Raw genomic sequence first — 22,165 nt, 5'->3', positions numbered from 1 at the left:
AATACCCATAATAAAATCTAAGAGTAAATCTTTGTGACAAAACTAGGCAGTGGTTTCTTAGAAATGACACTAAAGCACAAGCAGCAAAAGAAAAACACAAAATGAATTCAATAAATTAACAAAGAAAGGCTCTTCCTCATCCTTGATAAAGAGCATTATAAAACCCCATAGCTAGTATTGTACTCTGGTTAATGCTTTTTTTGCCAAGATCAGGAACAAGATGTTGTTTCTATTCAACACTGGGCTGAAGGTACTAACCAGAGCAATTAAGTAAGAAAAATAAAAGGAATCCTATCTGGAAAGGAAAAAGATGTCATAACTGAAAATTCTATGGAACACCCCAAAACACACAACTAACAGGAACTAACAGACCAGCTCCACAAGGTGGCAGGATACACAATCAACAGTAAAAAATGTCAGTGGTATTTCTATTCATTAGCAACAAATAACAAAAGAGAACTCAGAATAATTACATTTACAAATACATCAAAAAGAATAAAATGGCTGGGCATGGTGGTGCATGCCTTTAGTCCCAGCACTTAGGAGGCAGAGGTAGGAGGATTGTCAAGAGTTCAAGGCCACCCTGAAACTACATAGTGAATTCCAGGTTAATCTGGGCTAGAACAAAGACACTACCTTGAAAAACAAAACAAAACAAACAAACAAAAAATGCTTAGGGATTTTTTCAAAATAATTAGCTTAACCAGGTGTGGTGGCACACACCTTTAATTCCAGCACTTGGGAGGTGGAGATAGAAGGATCACTGAGAGTTTGAGGCCAGCCAGGGACTTCAAAGTGAGTTCCAGGTCAGCCTGAGCCAGCATGAGACCCTGACTTGAAAAATAAAATAAAATAGGGCTGAAGAGATCAATTAGAGGCATTTGCTTGCAAAGCCTGAGGGTCTCGGTTCAATTCCCCAGTACCCACATAAAGGCAGATGCACAAAATGGCATCTGGAGTTCATTTACAGTGACAAAAGGCCCTAGTGCACCCATTTTCTCTCCAGCCCCTCCCCCCTCTGCTTGCAAATATTTTTTAAAGAAAATAATAAATAAGGCTGGGGAGATGGCTTAGTGGTTAAGGCACTTGCCTGAAAAGCCTAAGGACTCATGTTCGAGTCTCCAGGTCCCACGTAAGCCAGACACACAAAGTGAAACAAGCACACAAGGTCACACATGTGCATAAGAAGGCACACACATCTAGAATTCGACTGCAGTGGCTGGAGGTCCTGGCATGCCAATTCTTTCTCTCTCATAAAAATAAAATAACTGGCTTATTAAAAAAAAGCTATTAAATAGCTGGATATGGTGGCTCACACTTTTAACCCCAGCACTCAAGAAGCTGATATAGGAGGAGCACTTAAAGTTCAAGTCCAACCTGGGCTATAGAGTGAATTCCAGATCAGTCTGGGCTAGACTAAGACTCTGCCTCAAAAGAAACAAAAAAGAGGGGAGGGTGGACAGATGCCTTAGCAGTTAAGATGCTTGTCTGCAAAGCCTAAGGATCCAGGTTCAATTCTCCAGCACCCACATAAGCCAGATGCACAAGGTGGCTCGTGCATCTGGAATTCGTTTGCAGTGGTTAAAGGCGCTGGTGCACCAATTCTCTCTCTATTGGCCTCTTTCTCTGTCTCTCTAAAATAAATAAATAAATAAGATTTTTAAATTTTTTATTTATTTTTTACTTTTTTGGTTTTTCGAGGTAGGGTCTCACCCCAGCCCAGGCTGACCTGGAATTCACTATAGAGTCTCAGGGTGGCCTCAAAATCACAGCAATCCTCCTACCTCTGCCTCCCGAATGGCTGGGATTAAAGGCGTACGCCACCACACCCGGCTCAATAAGAATTTTTTAACGGCACCATGAAACAAAATAAATATAAGATGACTCAATTAAATAGCATGATATCAGAAGACACTATGAGGAGGGTGTTACTCCTAAAATTCATTTGGAAATTCAAGGGACCCAGAATAGCCAAATACTGAATCAGAACAATGCTGGAATACTCACTTGTCATGCGGCTATAGTCATCAAGTGTCAAATAACTGACATTAGGAACGTGCAGGTCAACAGGAGAGATGGAAACCCAGAAACAAATCACAAGTCCCTAAGTCCAGAGGCATGGCCAGTGATTATCAATGGTTAACAACATGCCAAGATGATTCAGTGGGGAAAGATCCTGTTTTCAACAAATGGTGCTGGGATGGTTATATTCTGCATGAAGAATAAAGCTAACCCTACCTCACACCACACACAAAATGTGACTCAAATGCATCAATGTGCCACACATAAGACCTGAAACTACAAAAGTCTCAAAAGAAAATCCAGGAGTAAATCAAACCTTTGTGACTTGAAGTTAGGCAATGGTTTCTTAGGCTTAACATGCAACAAAAGAAAAAAATAAAATGGGTTTTATTAAAATTCACATTTAGAAGCCGGGGCATAGTGGTGCACACCTTTAATGCCAGCACTCAGGAGGCAGAAGTAGAAGGATCGCCATGAGTTCAAGGCCACCTAAGATTACATAGTGAATTCCAGGTCAGCCTGGGCTAGAGTGAGACCCTAACTCAAAAAAACAAACAAACAAACAAACAAATATATATATATTTGTATGTGACATTTAGCTGGAGAGATGGCTAGTGGTTAAAGGCACTTGCTTACAAAGACTGATGGCCCTGGCTCAATGACCCAGTGCCCATGTAAAGCCTGATGCATAAAGTGGCATATGTGTCTGAAGTTCAGCTGCAATGGCAAGCGGCCCAGATGTGCCCATATTCACTCTCTAGCACACCCAAACTATGAGATGACATTTTCTACCCACAAGGGCTTCTGAAATCAAAAGGCAAAATGGCCAGGCATGGTGGTGCAGGCCTTTAATCCCAGCACTTGGCGAGGCCACCTGAGACTACAATTCCAGGTCAGCTTGGGCTAGAATGAGACTCTACCTTGAAAAAACTAAAAACTAAAAAAAAAAAAAAAAAAAAAAAAATGTAAGATGACAACCAGTGCTGGTAGTAGTGTGGAGAAACTTGGACCCTCCTAAGTTACTGGTGGGAATGCTGAAAACTTCAGCTACCATGGAAAATAGCTTGACAATTCATCAAAAAGTTACTACATGATTCAGGGATTCTATTCCTAGGTATATGCCTCAAACAAATACAAACAGTTATCTACATAAAACTCATGTATATTCATGAAAGCATTGTTATAAAGATCCTCAGGTAGAAACAGCCAAAGGTCAATGATGAGTAGACAGACAAAATAGGTGCATCTACCCACCATAATTTTATTAGGCAATAAAAAAGAATACAGTATGGTATGTGTTGTAACACAGAACTTTGAAAACAAAATGCTAAGGAAAAGAAGCCAGAGTTGGGGTGGGGAATGAGCAGGGGATTCCTTTTAGAGTGATAAAATTTCTGGAAACAGATAGTGCTGTTGGCTACATACCTGTGCATGTACTTACTGCCATTCTGGGATGAAGGGGTGGGCTACACTATATGCATATGTGGGTTAGATCTCATCAGAACCTTTCCAGATAGAGCCCGCTATGTTCTGACCTAGAACCACCACCAGGCACTGTGCTATATTAAACATAGCACATCCACAAAGCTCTGGACACTGAACCATGTGCATCCCTTGGTTCTAAAGGCAGCACCAAGTGCACAGGTCTGAATTGGAAGATGCCCCACTGGGGACAAACTGCCCTTGTCTGCAGCCCTGGGCTCCAAAATCAGACCTGCAACTGAATGAAGTGCTTCACCCCCAACCTCACCCCCCATTTCTGTAAAGAGGCTATTCTTTTGAGACAGGGTCTTGTTATGGATATATTTCTGACTGAACTAGAACTTACTATGTAGACTTAGCTAACACTGATGTTGTGGTGATCATCTTGTTTTCTGTCTCCTAAATGCTGGGATTACAGATGTGTATCACTTCACCCATTTGTTTGTTTGTTTGTTTTGAGACAGTCTCACTAAGTAGTCCATAGTGACCTAGAACTCACAGTCCTCCTGCTTCTGTCTCCCAAGTGCTAAGAATTTGTACCATTGGTGATGGGACTCAAACTCAGGGCCTTACCACTGAGTAATACAAAAGTGAAGGGCACTTTGGTGCATCATTTCCTATTTGATTCTGCTCAGACCCATGCCACTATTTCATCTTAGGATGTTGGCAGAGGGCCAAGAACTGACGACCTAGGGGAGCACAGCACAGCTGGCACAAGCCTTCAATTCAGTGCATAGTTGAACTGGTTTGCAAACTTCTCATGTCTCTTCCTATCCATCTGGTTCATGGCAGCCACCACCCTCTGCACTGCTGCCCTGTGGAGAGAGTAAAGCAAGGTGTGAGTAAGGGAAGCTCCAGCCAGGGCGCTAGGCTCCTGATTACAACCTCACTACACTGTGGTTAGACACTGGTCTTAGGATAGCTGCTAGCCTTGGGCCAAGTATAAACTTCCCATGGGTACTGGACTTCTGCAAGGTATAGCTCAGACACAGCAGAGCTCACCAGTCCACACTGGATCCCATCTTGTCCTTGGCTGTGTCTCCTAGTCCTGAATCTATAGAAGTCCATCTTGTCAGGCCTGGGCTACACTGCAGAGCAAGAGCCTAGACTGGCCATTCACTTCCTAGGGAGCAGCCCTGGGGCCCGTGCAGGTAGAAGGCATGGCTCCCACTGGCACACATGGACTGTACATCCAGAGCTGTGGAAAATATTCAGGAGCAACTGAAGAGGAGGTATGAGGCTTATGTAACCAAGGCTTCCTATTCCATTCAAGGTAGACCTAGAAGCCTCTTAACTGACTCCAGCACAGCAATGGACAAACATCTGGACCCAGAAGTACCTGAGGTGGTGATGCCTCCTGGCCACTGACCCCTGTGGGACTGTCACTGCTACGGAGGCGGATAGGGGGAGTAGGAGCTTGCCTGTAGTCTATCAAGGTTTTTTTCTGTGGAGGATTCCATGCTATACCATTGGTATGAAGAGACAGTACCTCGGGTACTGCTCCTGACAGTCTTCACTGTCCCTAGACAAGGAGCATGCCACATAGACACCACCTTGACCATCAATGTCCATGAATGAAGGTTCCCAGTACGTTTGTGGCCCCTGGCCATGGGAGACCAGACTTACACCTGAGCTTGTGAGGCTGTGCCTGTCTCTAGCCCTGGCCTGAAACAAGGTGCTACCACAGGTACCTGTGTTCCACCAAGCAGGCTGTGTAAATAAATCATCCTGGGAGCCATCTCCTGCTTATCCCACTCTGGCTGGGTGCACAAGGTGACCCTGAAGACAGCTTTAGGAGGAGCTTGTGGCTTCAGGGGGCTTTCCATGACATTCTGAGTAGCTTCTGGTGGCATGACACATCAATGTGGAGACACAAGCAAAGCTCTGAGGGTAGCAGCCAGACTCTGGAGTCAAAGTGTGCAATGACCCTCATTCATCAGCCTTTGCAGTGACTGCCTTCCCTGAGGTCACTGCTGTAGACAGCACGGCACTTATATGGGGCATAGCAAGGCTAGTGCCTGGCCTTTGGAGGTCAGCCAGCAAGGGAAGGGATAAAGAGTTCCAGCTGGCCTCCTGCAAGAAGGGAGGTGATAGCTGCCTTCCTGGGAGTACATAGGTATCCAGATGTGGCTCTCTTCCCAACTAGCTCCTGGTGTAGCCTGCCTCTGGCCAGGGTTGGAGGTCACTAGATGGTCCAGGTGGCTCTCTTCCAATTTATTCCAGACAGCAACTAGAAGTTGGGGGCAGGAAACAGATCTTACTTGGCAAAGACCTTCTTCTCAAGGCGGGCCCGGGCAGTGTTGGCACACTCTCGCAGGTCAGTGAGGTTGGGATGTTTCCTTTTCTTTCCTTTGCCCTTCCTGCTATACCTGGATGAGCCAAGGTCAACCCCTGTGGCTGCCTCCACATCCTTCATAAACTCAGGGTCCTGCCAGTCTGAACAAAATGCAAGGATTTCAGAAAACACTCAGCACCAGCCAGAAGAAGTCATTATGTGTTTCATACTAATAGAGAGGCAGGGACCTGTGCTAACATCATGGCCCTAGCACCAGAGCCTCAGAGGATCTGTGATGAGTGACATGGCCACCCTGGGGAAAAGGGCCATGCAGAGCCATCTCCTCTTTCCTTGTTCCCACTGCCCCATATCTGGCTTTGGCCTCCAAGCACCCAAAGGTCCCTCAAAGCCTACACAGGCTGGACAGATCCAGACAAACCCAAATGACCACTCATATCTGCTCAGGAAAGATAGTGGCCATGGGATCCGAGTGTCTACAGGCTACATCCCAGCCAGCAGTCTGGTCTGTAGTCCACTATGTGAACTGCAATGCTGTCATACATACCTGTTAACTGGTGGACATGTAAGGCAGGGTCTAGCCAAGGTCAAGGGGTATGGACAGCCAGACATAGCCCTGTGGTTCACAGGAAGCCTGATTATGGGACTCAGAGTGAAAGGCAGAACTCAGCAGAGCAGGATACCCTTCCTGCAAGCTGGGCACCATCTGTTGAGGCTGTGAGGACCTATGGGCAGTGAGGGGACTTAAGCACCACCCTGCACCGCTGAATAGCCTCCTCAGCACCAGGTCACACCTACAGTGAAGTCACTGCTCACATTCAGGGCTGCTGAGAATGTTAGCCAGGTAAATAGCACCAGGCCCCTCATGTGGTCATGCGGGAGCCAGGCCCCTGCACAGCTGTTTCTCTCTCTGTTTGACTCACCTCCCCAGGCAGCCACAAGCTCCACAGACATGACACTGATCCAGGCTGACTTGGGAAAGCCATCCCAGATGAAGGCAAAGCCTCCTAACATGCCCAGAGTCTGTGGGTGAGCCTGCTGGCAGAAGGATGACTCCTTCCTGCAATGGCATCCAAATGTCAAAGAGGCCATATGAGCTAGAGCAGAGGGGCTGGGATGCAGGACCTGTGTGTGAGCAGTGCAAAGCCAAGCTGTGAGGGGACATATCCATCGAGGGAGAAGTGAGCACCTCAGACAGACAGATGGCACAGCCTTCCCAAGCCGATTTTTTGAAGTGAAGGAACTCAGGATTGCACGATTCAGATACAGGGACGATTAATCCAAGATTAAGGAAAACTGTCTAAACAGTTTATCTCCCAGTAATAAGAAGGCGTCACAGTTTAGGAACCCAGTGAATGGAGCAATTGTTTAAACACAACGAAAAAATGCCAGCATCCAGTGGAGATAGAATGAGCACCTCAGGAAAATGAAGGAGCAATTTAAAAGCCTTTGAAGAAAATCAATAGATGCTGGGGCTGCGTGGCCTTGCTGGGCGCTGATGGGCCCCGGAGCACCGCGTGCATTGTCACTGAGGTTAGCGCCAGGGAAAAGAAAATTGCCCCGTGTGCGAAGGAGGCGGGATCAATACTGCAGTTAGTAAAGAGACGCTATTTCACATCTGACTGGCCAGCACTGGCTCGGCCTGCGGCCTGATACCTGTTTGTTAACAAGCCACCAAGGGCTGGAAAACCAGATACTCTTCAGGGTTGACACAAAAATAGGCACTTAATTTGCTACTGAATGTGAGCCACCAGGGAAGGCCTCACCACAGATGAACAGGTCAGGATTCTCCCCACAGCAACACGGTCTAGGCATGTCTCTGGGTGTCAGGCTGAAATTGGCATTTGTGTCTTATGACCACAGTGCCAAAAGCCACAAAAGGGTCTGAAGACAAGTTCTCTTCTTCAGAGAACTCTGGGATTGGCCACAGCCTCCAAACAGGTATGAAAGCCATGCTGGGCTTGACCAACTGTAGAGATGAGATGATGAGGTGAAGAGCTGCCCAGGGAGAGGCAAAGTAGACAGAATAGCCTCTACTGAATGAGGGAGCTGCTTACTACTGGCCCTTCTGCTCAGGGACCTCTAGGGTCTGGAAGTCAGCACAGGACATCTGGCAACTTCTTGTACTAGCACACGCCCCTCTCTTTGTGTGGCCATTTCTTTATCTGCTCAGAAAGCAGGACTGAGAATGTAGCTCAGTGGTAAAGTGCTTGCTCAATAATAAAAGGCACTGATTTCCATCTCTCCACATAGATGCCGACATGGGGTGTGTGGAAGCAAGTATGCCCAAATCCCCATTGTAAGCCATGAAGAAATAAGACACACAGTCCCCACCAGCAGCATGCACACCTCCATTCCACCTGAGGATCCCAATCCACTTCACAGTTATAGCTACAGTTTGTGGCTTGGTGACCAAACAGAACTGCTCAGGCCATGTGGGTAGTAGGCTCCAGGACCATGCCCATGGTCCCCATCCTGCCCACACAGACCTACCTGGGTGTGCCTTCTGCTGTAGCATCTGCCTCTGCTCACGGGCTCTGTCTTCTGGGTCGATGGGCTGCCCCTCGTCATCTCTGGGGATAATCTTCCCATGAAATGGGCACTGCACAGCAAGCACACAGCTGCTGATAAAGGTACCCTCAACACAGTTCCTTCTCAGAGCCAAGCCCTGTAATCATGTGCCTCCCTCAAAAGCAGGGAGGGATCCTGGAAGAGGCAGTAGCCAGGAATCTGGGGCCTCTAGTCCATTTTTCCAAAGAAATGTCTCTTCCTCCTGCACGTGTATACTTCCCAACCCAAAAAGAACAGGGGTCTAGCCCTAGAGCAGGGTTCTAGGCACTGTGACAATCACTCAAAAGTCAATTCCAGAGCCCAGGGCAGGAGATGCTGGGCATAAATTTCTGATGGCCAGTGGCTAAGCAATTTAAGGTAATCATGGATAAAGTCCTGTGCTTACAATTGCCCTGGTCTAGGGTAGAGGCAAGAGGGTCAGCACTTCCCCATACCCAGCCTCTACCTGGGCAGCCACAACTTCACATCCACGGCCTCACCTTCAGCCGATCTTGGCGCTCACAAAGCCTGCCATCAGGCCTTCTGGCCCGGCACCGGTGCTGCACAGGCTCAAATGTCCCTGGAAAGGGAATGCGTCTGCTGTGGAGCATCTCGGAGACATCAGCATTGTCTACTTCCTCCTCCATCTCGCTGGGCTTCCAGAATCGGTGTTGAGAGTCAGATCTGCAAAGTGCACCAGGGATACTTAAAGTATGACCTTAGAACCACCTTGGATCCAGAAGTGGGGGACAGGACGGCCAAATTCCGGGGCACCCCATTTGCCCCTTAGCCTGTGGAGAGCATTGGACACTAGTAGATTTGAGGTGTCCCTGGGCTAGACAACACAAACATTGCAAATGGGTTCAAATCCTGCTGTTCATGAACCAGCCAATGACCAGGGTGGAAGCACCAGCCTGAGGCTCAGGTTTCACAACTGTCAGCCTGAGGGTTAGGCTCCTCTAGCAGAGGGACATCAGCTGGCTGTAGGACCCTCAGGACATGACTTCAAGAATAACACAAGCCCATACCAAGGTCCCCTTTCACATTGAGGTAGTGATACTTATGGCATCAATGCCCCAGAGAAAGAACGTATTGACCAACTAGCCCGTGGCACAATGTCAAAGGGCTCAATGGACAGAGTTTTTGTTCATCCTGCTTCCTACATGGTGGGTACATAACCTGCGGTGGTCACCAAACCTTATCAAAGATGCTTTTCTCTGGATACCAGAGGAGGCAGCAGCAGGTGTAGGTGTCATAGAGCTCTGATGCCCTACTATACTGGATGCACAGCAAGATTCTGAGGGCTCTGTATGTGGACTTCAGACGCTCCAAGGGCTGGTACCTCAGCAACAAACACAGCCAGGACTCCAATCAGCAGGGCCCTCTCTCTATGGTACACAAGATACCCAGGGATGGTGGGGACAGTAATGGAAAGGGGAGTGATAGTGTCCTGATCCTGGCTAACCACAAAAACTAGCTATAACTGCCTCCTGACATAGCTGCTGGCAGTTCCTATCACTGTCCCGAGGCCTAGAGGCCCCCATACCCTGACCAGAGAGCACCTCAGGGGAGCAAAACTAGGCCTTCCCTATCCCTCAGCCTATAAACAGAAGCACAGGTACTCAGCAAGGGCCCATTTCTGGGAGAGAATGTTAGCAGAAGGTTCTGAGGCTCACCAAGACCTTCTGCTCTGCAAGCAGGCTTGGTCTGGGACAAGAAGGTTCCATACAGTACAAGTCCCCAGGGTGAGGCAGTCTTATACTTCAAGGCCACCAGGCAGGCAGTGGGTAAAAGGGGCTGCCTTGGGGGCCTTCCCTTTATCATTCCTTCCACAAGGAGAGCCAACCAAGGCAATGAAGGCTTTGACAGTGTAGCCACACTGTGCACCTGAGGACGGGGACTATCTGGTGGGGTTGTCCCAAGGTCAAGGTCTTGACAGAGGATGGTATCTATCTCCATATGGATCCTTCCTCCTTCTCATGGCCCACAGCCTTTGCACACCAGGTCATATTAGTTCCAATGAGCAGCCAGGCAAAGAAGCTATAGAGGAAAAAACTGCTTTCAGAGCTGGATGCATAAGACCCATTAACCCTGACAGTGCTCCCTGCATGCTATGTGTGTCTACCACACAGCAAAGGTGTATGGGGTGAGCAGGGGTCAGTTGCAGAAGAGTGTCCACTCTCAGTAGCCCAAATGCACATGAATGCTGCTGGGGACACATAAGGGCCAAGATACCAACACCAGGTAGTTACCTGCTGCAAATGCTTGGCTCCAACCTAGGTCCCTGCACTACTATGCTCCTTCCATGAGTACCTGGTGACTCAAGCCATCCCTGGCCCTGCAGCAGACCTGGGAAAGGGAGGCTAAGACTGCCCTTTGCTTCTTACAGAACTATCCAGTGAAGATACAGAGGGGCTGACTATGACCTCAACTTGGAGGAGCCTTTGTCCTGTTCTGAACTGATTTCATGCCCAAAACAAGCCTAACTGTTCTAGGGTCGCACTGCATAGGGGTTCAAGACAAAGCCCTGAATTAGGGCCTCCTTTCCTCGGGCTTCTGCAGTTCCCAGCCCCTACCATGACTGATCTGTACCCAGGCAGCCCCACCTGATGCTCATGTTCATAGGTGTCACCAGTCCCAGACTCCCAGTCCTGGCCCTGAAGTAAAGTGCTGGCAAATGCAACCCAGGCCCTTCCAGCTGCCCCCACACTCCCATCATGTGAGCTTTCACTGGTCACCTGTTCTCCCAGTGTGCTCATCTCACCCCCTAGGAGGCCTGGCCATCCACCAGCATGAGTCCTGTTGGAGTGGCCTGAGGCTCAGCCCAGAGTGTCTGGCTGGCAGGGTCCCTTGGGAACAGCAAGAGGCTGCCTTCCTACAGTTAGCACTGTCCACCCACCATAGTCCGAGGAGCTGCACATGGTGATAAGGCTCTTGAAGCTGGGCTTGTCCTTCAGGGTACTCTCTATGGCTATTCCTTCATAGTCTGTAATGGCCAACTTCCATGAGCACCTCCCAAAGGAGCAACAGCAAGGCTCAGTAACGTCTAAGTGTCCTGTTAACCACAGGAGAGCTCCATGAGGCAGGTCTGCCATGAGCCCTATGAACCAGACACCCTGGACTTACTTAAATATCTTTCCAGCCACTGACTGCTCCTGGCCCCAGTAGCACAGGTCCACTCCAAAGGGTACAATGGGTGCCCGGACTCGCTCTGCTGCCAGCTTCTTATCCTCCTCTGGTCCCAGTAGTACCCTGAGAACAGAGAAGCACACACTACCTGCCCATTCTGATGTGACCACACTTGCCTCTCCCTCCCACATCCCAGTGCAGGTTAGAGCCCCAGGTCAGAATGCATGAGCAACAGTCTGAGCCACACTGAGTCTGAGCTTCAACATAGCTTTTAAGGTCTGGTGAGCCATTTGGTCCTGCTGAGCACTGGTTCTGATATAGGAGACTGGCTAGGGGGTCACCCAATATTTTCAAGAGTGTGGCCTTGCCTTGGAGCCTTCAGAAAGTTAATATAGGTCCAACTGAGCACTCATGCCCAGGTCAGCTGGTACTACCTGGCCAAGGCTGTACACACCATCTGCCCTCAAGAGAGGGACCTTGGGCAACCTTTTCAGGCCAGTAGTGCTCCAGGAATGTGGTGGTGGCATCAGGCAGTGGACCCAGCAACATAGGACATCCAGAGTCACCTGGGGGATGACAGCGGGGTGGGAGGCAAGTGGTCCTGGAGCCTCAACAGCTGGGCGGCAGCAGAGGTAGGGTCTGATGCCTCCTCCTCTCTTCTTATCCTTCTCCTCCCCTGTGAGACTTGTACAGCTGTGCCTTTTCCTGGAGTTTGCAGTGGGGCCTTTGGCTCCAGCCCTGAAATAGACATATCCATTCAAACCTCAACTTATACTACAGGGCAGACTCAGAAAGCACCATGCAGCCTGGCCTCAGGGCTGGGCAGCAGCATGCATCCACACATGTGACAGCATCTAGACTTCTCAGAGAGAAGTGCTTTTATGCACTGGATGGAGGGTAGGGAGCCAGGCAGTACTAACACATTGCACTGTATGGAACTACCAGCTGGATTTTCCAGGCTGGTAGCAGGAGCCCACCTAGGATTCTCTACCACGTAAGCTGACAGTTTTGTCACCTTGACCTCCAGCTGCCCACCATGAGGGGACAGGGCCTTCCACATCCTAGACCTGACATGGTTTGCATGTAAAATGCTTTTTATATTTCCATGTGTTTGTGATTAGCCTAACACTTAATCCTAAACTTAATTGGCAGACCTTTTGGGAGGCAGAGCTTTTGGGAGGCGGAACCTTGCTAGAAGAGATATGTCTCTTGGGAAGAGCCTTGAGGTGTTGTAGCCCAGCCCTGCTTGCTACATTGAGTTTACTTTCTAACCTGGGCTGATTTACCCCTCCTTAGGTAATCTATGGTCCCCCATTCCCAGGAGATCATAACATTGATGCTAAACTTAGTGCAGACACCCAATCAGCACAGCACACTAAAGCCCAGAACTCCTGGACTCATGCAATCCTCCTGCCTCAGCCTCCCAAGTAGCTGGGACTACAGGCATACACCACCACACCTAGCTGAGCTCACTTTCTACTTCCGCCCTGCTGCTGTGGAGATGTGATACCCAGCTATCTTCTCCTGCCATGATTTCCCCTGTCATAATAGACTCTCTTCTCAAAACTGTAAGCTATAAATAAACCCTTTCCTTCCATAACCTGCTTCTGGTTGGGTATTTTCTCCCAGCAATGAGAAGGTAGTTGCTATACCTGCAATGCTCAGAGATAGACCTCTGGCCCCATGGCATACAACCTTCACTAAGCTTGGAGTGGGAAACAGAGGGCTTCAGAGCTCCTGCATGTGGGCGATATGAGATGCGAATTGGACTCAAATGGTGCCTTTTCCCCTGTTTTGTTCTCAGGAGAATTCTGCCAACTCCTCCAAAAGATAGAGGAGCAGCTGGAGCTGAATCTAGACCCTGAGGTTACCAGCACCCTCCTTGTTGCTGTGAAACAGATGCCAAGCTCCCAATTATAGGGTGCAACCCTAGAGCTCTGCTATCAGGTGGAGAAGGCACCTCACCATGTCCCTACAGGACATGAAAGGTGAGGCTGCAGCCTAGCATCCACTCTCCATTCTCATAGTCCAGGAGGAGGACAAGACATTCCGCTCCACAGCTGCCCCAAAGCTGGACTTTGGTCTGGCTCTCAGGATGCTGCGTGTGGGATCCATGCTGACCCTGTGGGCACCTTTCAGGGGAGACATGGAAGCTGCCAGGGTACCATCTTTCTTTCATGTGCAAGGTCCTGGGTTCTATCCCTAGTCCTTGCCTGCCACCCTCCTCTCATGCTTACATAGGAACATCCATGACTGGACTCAAGCCCTGTTCCCAATGGGAGCTGCATGGGCAGGGAAGCTGAGACTTCTGAGCACTCTGTCACCAAAGAGAGAAAACAAATGAAGCAACGTATTTCAGACAAGGCTGAATCCAGAACAAGATGGACAGAAGAAACAGTGAGCTGAGGAGGCTTGCAGGTAATAGCAAGGGCTGGCAGTGAGAAGAAGGGGCACTGAAGACATTTTCCATCAAAGACAAGGAACAGGAAGAAATATTGCGCAACTCAGCAGCGTAAAGGGCAGATATGCAGGTACTGGAATGCCAGGGAAAAGAAAACATGACTGGAGTATAGGAAACAGTTGAAGAAAGAAGCCAGGTTTTTTGAGGTAGGTTTCACACTAGTAAAGGCTGACCTGGAATTCACTATGTAGCCTCAGGGTGGCTTCAAACTTGTGGTGATCCTCCTACCTCTGCCTCCAGAGTGCTGGGATTAAAGGTGTGCACCACCACACGTGGCTAATAAGCCAGGTTTTTCAGGGATTAAAGAGCTTGCTGAGCAACAGAACACAGCAGGAAAATGATGGCTGGAAGGGGAAGTTTTAGAACACCAAAAATAATAAGAGCTGACATAGTCAAAGAACTAAAAATCCCACTGGCAGCAGCAACAGTGAACATAGGGCTTTGGATTCCTGCATCCAATGGATGCAAGAAAGGGCTGTGCTGGGGATGTAGCTCTATAGTAGAGCATTTTCCTAGTATATGAGAGGCTCTGGGTCCCATCCCAGGACTGAAAAAAGAAAGAAAAAAGAGGAGATAAGGAAGTGTGCAGGAAAAGCCAAGCTCACAGTTTCATATCTAGCTAAGCTGTCATGCATGGATATGGAGATATATATGTGTGTGTGTGTGTGTGTGTGTGTGTGTGTGTGTGTGTGTGTGTGTATTGTAAAGCAGAAACTAGGCACTGTGGATACAACTGTCATCCAGAACTCAGGGGCTGAGATAGGAAGATCACAGGTTGAGGTGAAGCTGAGCAACACAGTGAGTCCCAGTCTCAAACAAATTCATTAAAAAGTAATAAAGTGCTAAATCAAGTCAGTGCATTGAATTCTAGGCCCAAGGTCAATGAATGTTTTGGCCAGGCATGGTGATGCAGGTCTAAAATCCCAGCACTTGGGAGGGTGAGGCAGGAGGACCTTGAGTTTAAAGCCAGCCTGGGCTAGATAGTAAAACTCTGTTTCTAAAACCAAACAAAACAAAGTCAAAGCACATAAAGCAATGTTCATCAACAAGTTGGTGACCCATTCACTCTGCCAAGGTCCTTGAGAGGGAAAAGCCTACAGCTCTGAAGAGGTGCAGGACCTGGGCAGCCATGAGCTTCCTGTAGCAAAGGTCAGTCTAACATGATACAAAAGTTGCCAACTCTTCAGGACCTCACAGACCATGGGACAAATCCACCTCTCTTACGTTTTTTGTTTGTTTGCTTGTTTGTTGTGGGTTTTTTGTTTTGTTTTTCGAGGTAGGGTCTCACTATGGCTCAGGCTGACCTGGAATTCAAATTTACTATGTAGTCTCAGGGTGGCCTTGAACTCATGGTGGTCCTCCTACCTCTGCCTTCCAAGTGCTGGGATCAAAAGTGTATCCCACCACACCTAGCTTCTCTTCCTGTTTTGTTTTTTTTTTTTTTTAATTTTTATTTATTTATTTGAGAGCGACAGACACAGAGAGAAAGACAGATAGAGAGAATGGGCACTCCAGGGCTTCCAGCCTCTGCAAACGAACTCCAGACGCATGCGCCCCCTTGTGCATCTGGCTAACGTGGGACCTGGGGAACCGAGCCTCGAACTGGGGTCCTTAGCTTCACAGGCAAGCGCTTAACTGCTAAGTCATCTCTCCAGCCCTCTTCCTGTTTTTGTTAACAAAAGTTTTACTGAACCCAACCCTAGTCTTATGTATTGACTGGGCTGTTTTCAGAGTCAAAGAACTATGGCAGTGACCAGAAAACCAGAATATTTGCTTTGTGGCCCTTTGCAAAATACACTTGTCAACCTATGCTCTAGAACACCCTGCACGGAGTTGAAGGCTCCTATCTCTTGGATTCTCATGGCAAGAAAGCAGAACATGTGGGCAGAGCCACACAGAAAGGGTAGTGGCATCATGTTTGGCCATCTTGAGGCCTAAGGTTGAAATGCATTGTGTATCTAGAAGATGCCAGACAACTCCTGCTCTGCCTTATCCTCCAAAACAATGCCCACATTTGCTCACAAACAATTCCAGGTATCACTCAGTGTTTCAGCACCACAAAGTCACTGACCAATGCCCCAGCGGTCAGCCTAGCCCTGTACTTGTGCACACACAGCAGGGAGGGAGGCAAGGCTGGTAAGTGAACAACGTGACATTTGGATAGATACAATCGTAGCCAAAAGATCAATATGAGAATTCCTAAGAGTTACAAGAATGAAATATATTTTTCATTGATTTGTTGTTTTAAACCATTAAGAAGATGGGTAAGCGTGTTAGAGCCGGGTAAACACTCAGGGCACTGAACACACCACCGTTTTCACACTGTTGTAGAAAATCAATCTCACTGACATACTTTCAAAATAAACCCAAAAAGCAAGTATACTCCTCACCCAGAGGGTGTTGCATCCCCCAGAAGGATGAGACTCAGCCCTGCTAGCCACCGTGGCTCTACCACCCAGTACTATCTAACTTCAAGTAGGCACTTGGCCCAAATTTACTCCCACAGTTGTGTTTAGAAAGAATCATAAAAATGTCCAAATCCCCTTTTTTGTTTAAATTGGCCAAGTGGCACCTATTTGCCTGAAGCACTAAAGCAGACAGTGTGGGAGAGATGGATCGATAGGAGGAAATGGAGAGGCTGGGGCTCCGCACAAAGTTAGGCTGCCGCGCGCTGACATTATTGATTTTACCTAGTTCAGCTGGCCTTGTAATTAAAATGTAAATTTGAGAAAGAGATTATGTCCTGACAGAAATGGTAGGATTAAGGGGAAGATAAAAGCCCCTCAGTGAAAATTCAGAGAAAGAAATGAGAAAGAAAAAAGAGCCTGGTTTCCTCAGCTGTGTGGATTTAGACTGAATCTAACACTTCAGATTCGCCTGTTTAATTGGAAAAACAGCAACAGAATATAAACTAGTATTATGAACTGAGCTCACAGCATGTTGTCTGTCTGTCCTGACACCCCAGATTGGCTGGTGGTTTATTTTCCACAGTTCCCAAGGGCATCTCTATTGAAGCAATGACAGGGCTCCCCACCTTCTATCCCCTCAAGGGGTCCTGCCCACAGGGGCAGGGCCTCCCTTCCCTAGGCTTTCCTGGAACTGGCTGAAAGTATCACTGGGAATTCTAGGAGTGCAATTCCAGGGCCCATCAGCCACTCCTTGGCTCCTATGGCTCTCAGAACAGGGATAGTGTTAATGGCCAGACTGTGCTCAGAGCATGGCCACACACCCTGCCAGCCCATCCATCCTGTCCTCTTCTACTTTCCACTTGGTATTCAGAAAACATGAAGCAACAGCGTCTGTCTGACCTAGGTCACACCAGTCATTGCTGTCTTCAAGGTTTAAGGAAGATGCCCCAAGCCTTTCCAAGACAAGAATGACAGGAAGGTCTGTGCCCTCCTGCAATGTTGTGATAGAGGCCCCTCCCCAGCTTCACAATCCTACTGTGGGTCTTGGCCCTGGTCATATTCAGGCTCAGAAGAAAAGGACACTCCAATACAGGCTTAATGGGGACTGAAGCCAGGAGAGCAATGAATAACAAACCACCCATCGCTCGGTGGTGGAACAAATAGCCTGCTGGGACATGCATTGTTCCACATCAGAAACACATCTCTGCTAGACAGCCCAGGCCAAGCTGGGACTCCAGTGTGTGGCCTGCATCTCCTTGTAGCAGGGCTGCATCCAAGCAAGTGTCCCAGCAAATCCAACAGAGGTAGCAGGGAGACTCCTGTCAGGAGTGCCAAAGGATTGGCCCTGGCCCTATTACTTTCCACCGGTGGCTGATAAAGGGCTAAAGTGTCTGTGTGCCCATTTCCCAGAGGTAACGTTGAGGTGGTAAAGAGTGAGCTCCAGGAAGAGACTGCTATTCTCATCAGCACTATCACTGGCTACTTCCAAGCCACAGGCCATCTCTCCTGGGATGAAAAGAAACTGCTCAGCTCTTTGAGGATGATCCCCCAATGCCTGCTTGTCACTACTGGTTCTGCTCTATGTGATTTGGAGTCACTCCCAGCCTGTGTAACGTCAGACTTACAACTTCTGTTGGAAGTACACAAAACATCAGAACAGAAATGCAGAAAATTCTGGTCCAACCAGGTCAGAGCTGGCCTCTAGCTTCCCTGAAAACTCCTAAGAGCCCAGGGCCAACTCAACTACTTCCCAGGACAGTGAGAAAACATCTAGGCAGGTGAGGTTCATAGGCAGGTGCTCCCCATTGCCTGTGGTCTTCATCTGCCGGACCTTGAGAGGTTGCTGCTTCACCTGCCTAGTGTCCCAGACCCAGGTTATCTCAGATACAGCTACAGTGGTGCCATCACCTCCCTGGTCTTGGGCCTGGGACCTAGTCTAGCTGAAGGTAACAGTGTAGGAAGACCAAAACCACCCCTTGGCACATGGAGGGTAGCCATAGCACCCCACAGTATATATGCTTGAGGCATTTCCCAGTACCTCAGATGTTAGGTACAGCACATGGCCATGGGCACCCTGGGTGAGGCTGGCCACAGGGACCCTCCTGCCAGATGGAAAGATAACCTGGAAGATGGCAGAACCAGTTTCAAGTAGAGACTGGCACTTGGTAAAGAATGGAGCATATGGGTAGAGGAGTTTGGAGGCCACAGTGTTTGCAGACTAAGAAGCACAGAGAGGCTGAGACCCCGAGGAGGGGGTCTATCTCAGCAAGATAGGCTGCCTGGGACCAGCAGAGGAGGCAGGCAGGTGTCAGGGGACAGCTCTTAAGGGTAGGGAGCTCACTGTATATAGGAAGCAAGTTTGAGTCATTGCTAGGCCTCCTGCAGAGCAGGCCAGACCAGCTATGTTTAGTGAGGGATCACTGGCAGCCCCTGGATGTGAGAGGTTTCTCCTACTGTAACATACTCACTGACTCCCAGGCATCCAGCCTGCCCAGTAGACAGCACTGGACACAAGGCTGTGAGAGCGGAGGGCAGTGAGTCTGCCTAGGCTAATTTGGCATGACACCCCTAATGGGTCATGTCTTCACACATGAGTTGTCTAATCATCTAAATTCTTTTAACAAATTCACATTTCATCTCACAAACGTGGTTCAAACCCACTTGTCTATCTCACCACAAAAGCAGTCTTGTTTTCATCTGTTCCTACTGACATGAAGAATACCACCAGAGTAAGGCTGTGCTGGGTCATGGAGCAGTGTTCTGACTCAGTCCACATTTTCTCACTGCAGAGCATAACCTTGGGAGCACAGTGTGGCTTGGAGGGTTTTCTTGGAAAAGAGGAAAATCCTAATGGGATAAGCCTGACACAGTGTCACAATGGTGCTCTGCCCCATGCAGTGAGAAGCTGCTTTTTGCTGTGGAGTGCAGATGTCCCAGACCCAAAAGCCATATCTGTAACCTAACAGACTAGCAGGGGGCACTTTATCCATGATACGACTAATAAATGGCTGCCAGGGAGGGAGAAGCCCAATGTACATGGGGTGGCCATCTCCTACCCTGAGGGCCCAAGGCCTTCTGCTCTCTTTCTCATCACCTGCCTTCAAATCCAAGGAACCCACATGTGCAAGCTGACCACCTGCTCTGGGAGTTTTATTATCCATGGACAAGCTGCCACTGGGGCCGGGAGTGCCAGACACCACAGGGCCAGGGCTTAACCTGTCTCCCCTCTACACCAGTGCTGGTCCCATGTGGACACAGGCATCCTCATCATACTGCACTCCTGTCCCAAGGACAGAGACTCACCTTGGACTGGCTGAAGGAACTCAGGGCACAAAAGAAAAAAAAAAAGCCACAACTTAGAAGAAAGTAATTATTACTGACATAATAGCTCTGCAGAAAAAGCTTGCAGAAGAGGCAGGTAGAGGCCCAGTTCCCCAAGGAGACACAATGGCCTGAAGACAGTGTCCAGTGTGGGGGCCCTCTCCAAGTGTCCCCCATTCCCAACCCTGCCCCTCTGGGGCAACTCACCATACTCAGCTCGTAAGTAGTTGGGGATATGAGGCTCATACCCCTCTTTCTCTGGGACCTCCACAAAGTCCTCATCCTCATCTTCGCTGTCCTCCAGGGCTTCTGTCTGCGGAAACATCCCCAAGTACAAATAAAGACACTTGGCCCTATATGAGAACAGTTGTCCCCAGGCTGCATGAACAGGTGCTGCTTCCTGCAGGGCCTTCTCTTGTTTAGCATTTCTGTGTCAGCTAAGGTTGGTACACACTTAACAATAATTTTCAAGGTTGTCCTCGCCTCTGGACCACAGCATGTCGACACAGCTCCTACCTGGTACCATTCAGAGTCGGCATTAAGACTACAGACTGGGAGTCTTCTGGCCCCTAAGTCTCTGCCCATGCTATCCCTCATGCTCAGGAGTGCAGCTGCAAATCTCAAGGGCAGATACCCAAGATAGCAGCCATTCATCCTCAACCTTAGGTAAAAGTACTGCTGTGAGGGCAGGTGAGCAGGGTGCATGGTCTCTTTTAAGGTGCTGGACATAAACTTAAGGAATATTCTGTCTTGTAGGGCTTAAAAGCCATGTGAGTCCCCTCCTGCAAGGCCACCTCTGATCCAAGGTACAACAGCTGTGCCATGAGCTCTAGGGCCCAGGTGTGCCTTCCTGCCCCTCAGGGAGCTGACACACTCCAGACAGGCCTGCTTCCTTCCTCAGTCAGGAGGGTCTGGGCACTGCCTTCCTCCTGTGTCTGCTTCAGTAGATAGTGCAGGGACTCACACAAAAAGACATATCCCCACTAAATAGGCAGTACAACCTGAACCAGGGCTGCTGCCAATCCCATGTACAACTATGCCACACACACATAAGCAAGCTGCCAGAGCTGCAGAAAGCAGCATGAGCAGACAGTTGCAGGACAGTACAGATCTGCAGGCTTCCTCCTCCCACATCCCATTGCAGAAACACCCTCTGATAAGGTTCCTCCCACCTTAGTTCCCACTGGCCTATGTCCTTACAGAGGCAACCCCTCCAGTCAAGACAGGATGTCAGCCACCCATCTTTCTTGAAATCTGCCCTACCATCCACCTGCCAAAGGAGGGAGCCAGGCTCAGCCAACCAGGGCAATAAGGTCCATGCCCCTGGGGCCACGGTGGCCCTGAGGTCAGGTGTCCCCTGGGTTTAGATGAACCTATGATTGTGGTACTCCTTGGGGTTGTGATGTCCCTGTTTTTCTAAGCTCCAGGACAGAGAATATGGGAATATCCCACAAGACATGTCCCTGTTGACTGAATGCCAAACAGTAGAGCCCTTTCTCTGAGTTATAAGAAAAAAACTTAGAAAAACTTAGCTGTTCTGACACATGACTTCATTTAAAAATCATTCCCAACACTATCACCTTAAAGTTACACATTGCCAGCACCATCCTCACTGCTTCCTGCCATATATGGGATCTGAAATGCATCACCTATTTGTGCCCAGCTCAGCACACTGCCCTCCCAGGTTGGGCCGGGCTCCACTGTGCGGCCACCAGAGCCATCAGCAGCCACATCTGGCAGTGCCTGCTGGGCCTGATGCCCCTGCCGGGGAGACTGCTGCCCAGGAAAGGCATAATCAGATGCAAATGTACTTTGTTTTGGTGCAGCCCACAGTCATGCATCTGGGAAGCACAGGAGACATTAATCATCGGAAACTGTAATTTTTGTTATCAGTCTAACACTGATCAAAAGGGAAGCCTGTCTCCACCGCTGACCTGTGAAACGTCCCAATTATACTCTTTGGAAATGACAGGGGCACTTAACTCCCGAGCTGAGCAAATGACGACGATCAATCACGTTTGAATAACAATGAGCCACGGACCTGAAAATTATTTTTGTATAGAATCTACCCAGGAATTTATGAAAGGTGGAAAGCAGCCCAAGGTTTTAGGGCATTACGGTCTCGGCTAGTGCAGTGCGTATCAAACACTAAACAGAATTTATGTGTTTTAATTTTCTAAAAGGTAGATGTGGACTGGGTGCTACAATGCATAACATATAGTGCCAGGTTTTAAATATGGGGGTCATTTTCATAAAATATTATGCTTATTGCTCACACCCTTGAATTTCACTGAGGACTTTTATCAAATTTTCATTCCCTAAAAATATTCAACTGCTTAGGTAACTATTGGAATTATACCTTCTTCCTTCCCAACCAAAGCCGTTTGTTTCTGTGATTAAATTTGAAGCCTCAGGTTCCTCTTTGTTCTAAATTAGTACCACTAGGCCCCAGGCTGTTCTTATTCCCCAAGTCTTTGCCTCTAAAGAGGTTCTGTCTTT

The 22,165-nt window shown here is 48.6% G+C and overlaps 1 protein-coding gene across 3 annotated transcripts in view; it reads right to left on the bottom strand.

The window, feature by feature from the left end:
* Positions 1-3,263: 3,263 nt before the first annotated feature.
* The window catches only part of Uvssa (UV stimulated scaffold protein A), a 44,505-nt gene continuing 25,603 nt past the window's right edge, over positions 3,264-22,165 (bottom strand). For all 3 annotated transcript variants that reach the window (XM_045161650.1, XM_045161648.1, XM_045161649.1), the window contains 7 exons: positions 19,874-19,979; positions 12,043-12,214; positions 11,474-11,599; positions 8,848-9,031; positions 8,291-8,399; positions 5,766-5,940; positions 3,264-4,319 (listed from right to left, as the gene is read on the bottom strand). In XM_045161650.1, coding sequence (XP_045017585.1) covers positions 4,226-4,319; positions 5,766-5,940; positions 8,291-8,399; positions 8,848-9,031; positions 11,474-11,599; positions 12,043-12,214; positions 19,874-19,979 — 966 coding nt within the window. In that variant the 3' untranslated portion in view covers positions 3,264-4,225. The remainder of the gene's footprint in view (positions 4,320-5,765; positions 5,941-8,290; positions 8,400-8,847; positions 9,032-11,473; positions 11,600-12,042; positions 12,215-19,873; positions 19,980-22,165) is intronic.

Source organism: Jaculus jaculus, chromosome 11 (assembly GCF_020740685.1).
Source record: "Jaculus jaculus isolate mJacJac1 chromosome 11, mJacJac1.mat.Y.cur, whole genome shotgun sequence".
NCBI classification, from domain to species: domain Eukaryota; kingdom Metazoa; phylum Chordata; class Mammalia; order Rodentia; family Dipodidae; genus Jaculus; species Jaculus jaculus.
Note: the sequence above shows the minus strand (reverse complement) of the source record. Positions and strands in the feature narration are given on the sequence as shown.